Genomic DNA, 6821 nt, shown 5'->3' with positions numbered 1-6821 from the left:
ACTTTAAAAAGTACACCTAGAGGTGGCTGCTTCACTTAATGCAAATTTCTTCTTCTCTGAATATTTCCTCACCCCCGTCTCATGCAAGATGCCTTTCTTCTTTCAATCGAAAAATTAAGTTTGAGGAAAATCTTCCAGGATTTTTCTCCACATGATGGGAACCAATGGACAATGACTTCAATGGGAACCAACGGCTGGAGGTCCAAATCAATGAGGAAGAGCTTCAGAGACTCTGATGATCCCACAGGAATATCTAGACTGATCAATTTACATTAATCTTGTGGATTAGCGCATTGGTTTAGATAATGTTCAATGGTAGTTAAACGTACATTTGTCGAATACTTATATTAGCTGCCCATAGCACACGTATGTCTGCGAAATGTAGATCACTTAATCTGGAACGCATCACAGCTGATAGACGTTTTTAAGATGTCAGTTTTACATACATTAAATCATTAAACATCTTAAAGACAATGTTTAAACGTCTTTAACATCTGACAGGAAACGTCCAATAGAGCGTTATAGCAGCAGTCATAATTCATCATATCTAACACAATATTAATACATTTTATTTACTAAAATGCGTAACATCAGCGACATTCAGTTATAATAGTTACTACAATTCAAGTCTAATCATACCTGGTAAAACCTCGAAGTCAATTCAAAAGAAACACATTCGCTAAAGTATACAGGCCTACCACGACAAACCCATTTATCAGTAAATCTATATTGTTCACAACAAAATTATAGTTTAGCGTAAAAATATTCAAGATTTGCGGACGGGCAGTTGATTCATTAAATGATAATCGGTTTCCTGATAAAACAAAAAAAATAAACAAATACGGGCTTGGTCTCGTTCATGCGTACCAACTAGCAGTATTAGCATTAGCCGTTACGCATTTTTGGCTAAATGTAATTGTTGGCTTGCCTCCCAGTGGGTTTGCTTTACATATTTTGGAATCTCATTTGATGTTTTAACGGTATAAGCCAAGGAAACAATGTCTGAACATAAGGCCAGCAAGAAACTGATAGCCTTACCCTTACCAGCAGCGAGAGGGCGCTGTTTAGCTACATATTCAAAGCTTAAAACATCAAGAATTTCATATTAAAGTGTATTGGGGGGGAAAAATCTGATTGTGTTCTTTATTTAGATGAGTTATTAATGTTACCATGCTTCAATTATTTAAAGAATTGAAGAAGTGCCTGAAAAGCAAAATCCATTCATTAAAGCATGTCCAAACGCCATGACGGTTTTCTAAAAGGTCAAGTTGATGAGACGACAAAACTAAAGCTAAACACAGTTCACTAAAATATGACATGCACACGAGGTGAAAAGGCGAAACATTTCACTCCTAAATGACCGACTCTCCATTTCACAAGAGAACGGCATATGCATTTCTGACATTAACCCATCGGTCACATGACTCACCGCCAAACTATGATCGATCTGCCTCATGTCCCTCACATCACCCCTGTGTGCTGACTTTAAAATAATAATGAGGTTTTGCTGTAGTGCTGGAGTTTCCTCGGGATTAACCGTCTGAATAGTGTTTCAATCCCTGTGAAGTTCTGCATTCATCTTTCTTTTATCAAGCGACATAAATAGTTTGATTTAAGAGCAGGACAGAATATTTCTTTGTCAAAAAGCAAGTGAGAACAGGAATATGCTTTCTTTATCAGTGTTGATATAAGGCTATGTGTAATATCAACACTGAAAAAGAAACCATATAAAAACATTGCTATTCTTAAGAATTATTGGTAGACTATCGTTTTTAATACATATTGCCTGCACTTAAAGGGATAGTTCACCCAAAAATAAAAATAGTCATAATTTACTCAACCTCTTGTTGTTTCAAACCTGTATGAGTTTTTTTGTTCTGCTGAACACAAAAAAAGATATTTGTTAAGTATGTAACAAAGCAGAGAGAGCAATCATTCACTACCATAGTATTTTCCCCCTATGGTAGTCAATAGTTGTTCTCTCTGCTTTGTTACAAACATTCTTCCAAATATCTTTTTTTGTGTGTGTTCAGCAGAACAAAGAAACTCATACAGGTTTGGAACAACTTCAGGGTGAGTATATTATTTTCATTTTTGAGTGAACGATCCCTAATCTCGTTTTAACAAATATAAGTCAAACTAAACATTTAGAAGTAATTCAAGTGTAATTAATTAAGCGTGTAAAAAAGCAGGAGCTTGAAAAAAAATAACCCCCCCAAGGCTCAACCCAGGATTTGGCCAGAAAGAGAAACACACACACACACACACACACACACACACACACACACACACACACACACACACACACACACACACACGTCGTGTTTCCATGTTTTATGGGGATGTTTAATGGATTTCATACCGTACAAACTGTACATCCTATACCCCTACACTGCCCCTAAACCTACCCATCACACACACACACACACACACTGCCCCTAAACCTACCCATCACACACACACACACACACACACACACACTGCCCCTAAACCTACCCATCACAGGAAACATTCTGCATTTTTACTTTCTCAAAAAACTCCTCCTGTGTGATTTATAAGATGTTTTCCTCATGGGGACCTAAAAATGTCCCCACAAGGACAAGGATTTCGGATATTGCCATCTTTGTGGGGACATTTTGTCCCCATAATGTAGGGAGTACTTATTTTATTTTTTATTTTATTTGTTTATTTAACAGGGACAGTGTACATTAATCGACATTACTGTAAATGCACCAGAATTAGCCAAAAGGCTATTTTTCATCCGTTGTCCCTGGACAGATCTTAAAATTGTCTACCTAAAACACAATAAAAAGATTACAGAAAACAATACAAATATAAACAGCAGTAAAACAGATTTAACTCTTTAAAACCTGTTGTTAAATACAATAAACAAATTTACTATAAACAAAAATCATGTTAAAAAAAAAATAAATAAAAAAGAATTAATATTATACACATTTACACAGCAGAGACACAAATGGCAGCAGGTTGTGTTGAGGGAAGACACATAAACTTATTAATGCTGACATGTCTGATTTGCTATGAGCCAGTTTTTTAAATGATTTTTGAACAGAGTGTATGTGCCGAGTTCTCTGATGTTCTGAGGGACTGAGGTCTCACACACACACACACACACACACACACACACACACACACACACACACACACACACACACACACACACACACACACACACACACACACACACACACACACACACACACACACACACACACACACACACACACACACACACACACACACACACACACACACACACACACACACACACGCTGTTCGTGCTTGAGCCATGACAGTTACAGTGCAAATCTCATGATTATGGTTAAATAAGATTTAAAAAAAAAAAAAGACATAATATAGCCAAACTATGTTTATTTTCATATTAAACATTACAACAGACATTTATTGCTCAGTTTAGCACTTTTAAATATGACCATAGGGATTATCGGGTGGGGTTGTTTTTCAGGGCATGGCTCCTTAGTTCCAGTGAAAGGAACTCAATGCTTTAGCATACGAAAACATTTTGGACAATTTCATGCTCCCAACTTTATGGGAACCCCTTCCTGTCCCAGCATGACTGCGCTCCAGTGCACAAAGCGTCGGTCCATAAAGACATGGATGAGGAGTTTGGTGTGGAGGAACTTGACTGGCCTGCACAGAGTCCTGAGCTCAACCCGATAGAACAGCTTTGGGATGAATTAGAGCGGAGACTGAGAGCCAGGCCTTCTCGTCCAACATCAGTGCCTGACCTCACAAATGAGCTTCTAGAAGAATGGGCAAAAATCCCCATAAACACACTCCTAAACCTTGAGGAAAGCCTTCCCAGAAGAGCTGGAGCTGTTAGAGAGGGGTGGGCCGACTCCAGATTAAACCCTACAGATTAACAATGGGATGGCATTAAAGCTCATGTGCATGTAAAGAGATACATCCCAAAACTTTTGGCAATATGTTTTATTCGTATTTTGTAGTGATGAGAGTGGTGGCTAATATCAAGCTGCCATGTTTTTATTTAATTGACAACCATAAAAGTAATACATTTGCTGAAGTCTGGCTGAATACGGTACGTGTCAAGCATTCGTTTAAAGGGACTAAACAGCTTCAGACTGTCCTTGACACTAATAAAAGATCTGCCATGGTGATAAAGAGCAGAGATTCTCAGCAGCAGGTGAAGACAGCGCGATACACAGTTGCTAATTTTCTCACCTGCGAGGTTAACATCCTGTGAACGGCAGGAAATGAGCCTCATGTCAACTCAACACATAACATTTACAATTTACAAATAAAAACGGAAATTGTACTGGTAATTTTCTGCCAGTACATTATCCAGTACTTTTACGGAAATGTCCGTTAACCCTTAAAACATAAACTAATGCAATGTGTAATTCAAAATACAGTAAAACACCTGTAAAAAACACAATACCTTCATATTTATACAGCCCTATTTTTATGCTTGGCCTAGCTAAACGTACTAGAACTGCACATTTACTAGACATTTTTACGATGACTTAAACCAATGAGACTCTTCACGGGTGTGTAGTGTATCAGTACAGTATATGCCACAGTATGCATGTGTAAGAATAAACAATTATGCAGATATCATACCACATAAGTCAATGTTTTTATTGTTAAGTATAAACAGTCAGATCTCATCATGCGAGAACAGTTGTCAGCCGGTCTATTAATAGACACAATGCACAGCCACAAAGAATGTGTGTGTGTGTGTGTGTGTGTGTGTGTGTGTGTGTGTGTGTGTGTGTGTGTGTGCATGTACTATATGTGTTTATAGGTGCATATGCATGCATGTGAATCCAGCCCACCCTCTATGAAGACAAAAACATCACATATCATGTGATCTTTGGATAATTTATATATCATCAGGGTTCAGCTTCACGAGCAAACAGCCTTTGGTAACAAACCAGTGAGTAACACCATCCCAACCAACCTATACAGGTAAGACGGATATCAAAAGCATGATATATTGAGCGTTTTCATATTGTCAGACTATTATAATGAGTGTAAAAACTGACACATTCTTCTGTAATCTGTATGTGAAACAGGTCTTAATCTAAGCATGTCATACCGAGAGGACGTTGAGTAAGTGTGTGTGGTTCATTAAAGAGGATTTTGATGCATATGCTCAGAGAACAACTGCATCATGTTCAGTCACTGACACATTTTTAGTGAGTTAAAATAACCTTTGCATGTTTTGTGTTTTCAGGGAGCAAGAGGGTAAGTTTGGATGTTTCCCTCTCCTGTAAATACTAAACCTACACCAAGCTTTAAACTCACAGTGGTGTGCCGTAACATTCACTTTAAATACATTCATACATTCAAAACAGTGAAAAATATACAACATTATTAACTAAAGTAATGGAAATGTAGGTGTTCGCATGTAAAGAATAATTTAGATTACCTAACAAAATACCTTTTTTAATGTAGATATTCAACAACCCAACACACTGAAATAGCTAGTATCACGGCCGGGGTAAAAAAATGTGACTACCCAACCAGCAGTTTTATGTTTAAAAGACGATAGCTGTCCAAACTCTATGGAGGCTTGTTTCCACCACAGAATAAAAAATAAAAAGGTTTAAAAAATGCTTATTTTGCAATTCCGACTCTGCATCTTGCAAATCTGACTTTTTATCACGTAATGTAATTTCAGACTTTATATCTAGCAAATGTGATTTAATATCATGTAATGCAATTCCAAATTTAAGTCACGCAACTCTGACTTTAGGCTAAAACAAACTTGGTCTGTCATAAATGAAACAGACGTCTAACCACAGCCCAAGCAAATACGACTTTATATCTCGCAATTCTGACTTTATATCTCACAATTCTGACTTTATATCTCACAATTCTGACTTTATATCTCACAATTCTGACTTTATATCTCACAATTCTGACTTTATATCTCACAATTCTGACTTTATATCTCACAATTCTGACTTTATATCTCACAATTCTGACTTTATATCTCGCAATTCTGACTTTATATCTCACAATTCTGACTTTATATCTCTCAATCCTGACTTTATATCACACAATTCTGACTTTATATCTCACAATTCTGACTTTATATCTCTCAATCCTGACTTTATATCACACAATTCTGACTTTATATCTCACAATTCTGACTTTATATCACACAATTCTGACTTTATATCTCACAATCCTGACTTTATATCTCTCAATTCTGACTTTATATCTCACAATCCTGACTTTATATCTCTCAATTCTGACTTTATATCTCTCAATTCTGACTTTATATCACACAATTCTGACTTTATATCTCACAATTCTGACTTTATATCACACAATTCTGACTTTATATCTCTCAATTCTGACTTTACATCTCACAATTCTGACTTTATATCTCACAATTCCGACTTTATATCTCACAATCCTGACTTTATATCTCACAATTCTGACTTTATATCTCGCAATTCTGACTTTATATCTCGCAATCCTGACTTTATATCTCACAATTCCGACTTTATATCTCACAATCCTGACTTTATATCTCAAAATTCTGACTTTATATCTCGCAATTCCGACTTTATATCTCTCAATCCTGACTTTATATCTCACAATTCTGACTTTATATCTCGCAATTCTGACTTTATATCTCGCAATTCTGACTTTACATCTCTCAATCCTGACTTTATATCTCACAATCCTGACTTTATATCTCACAATCCTGACTTTATATCTCGCAATTCCGACTTTATATCTCTCAATCCTGACTTTATATCTCACAATCCTGACTTTATATCTCACAATTCTGACTTTACATC

At 36.5% G+C, this 6821-nt stretch overlaps 1 protein-coding gene across 1 annotated transcript in view; it reads left to right on the top strand.

Annotated features, from left to right (window-relative positions):
• The first annotated feature begins 5092 nt into the window (after nucleotides 1-5092).
• tnnt2b (troponin T type 2b (cardiac)) overlaps nucleotides 5093-6821 on the top strand; it is a 35728-nt gene continuing 33999 nt past the window's right edge. Inside the window, exons 1-2 of the mRNA XM_067458599.1 lie at nucleotides 5093-5115; nucleotides 5240-5250. Coding sequence (XP_067314700.1) covers nucleotides 5093-5115; nucleotides 5240-5250 — 34 coding nt within the window. The remainder of the gene's footprint in view (nucleotides 5116-5239; nucleotides 5251-6821) is intronic.

The sequence above is a fragment of the Pseudorasbora parva genome, chromosome 12 (genome assembly GCF_024679245.1).
Source record: "Pseudorasbora parva isolate DD20220531a chromosome 12, ASM2467924v1, whole genome shotgun sequence".
Classification (NCBI taxonomy): domain Eukaryota; kingdom Metazoa; phylum Chordata; class Actinopteri; order Cypriniformes; family Gobionidae; genus Pseudorasbora; species Pseudorasbora parva.
This window is presented reverse-complemented; position numbering and strand designations above follow the sequence as displayed.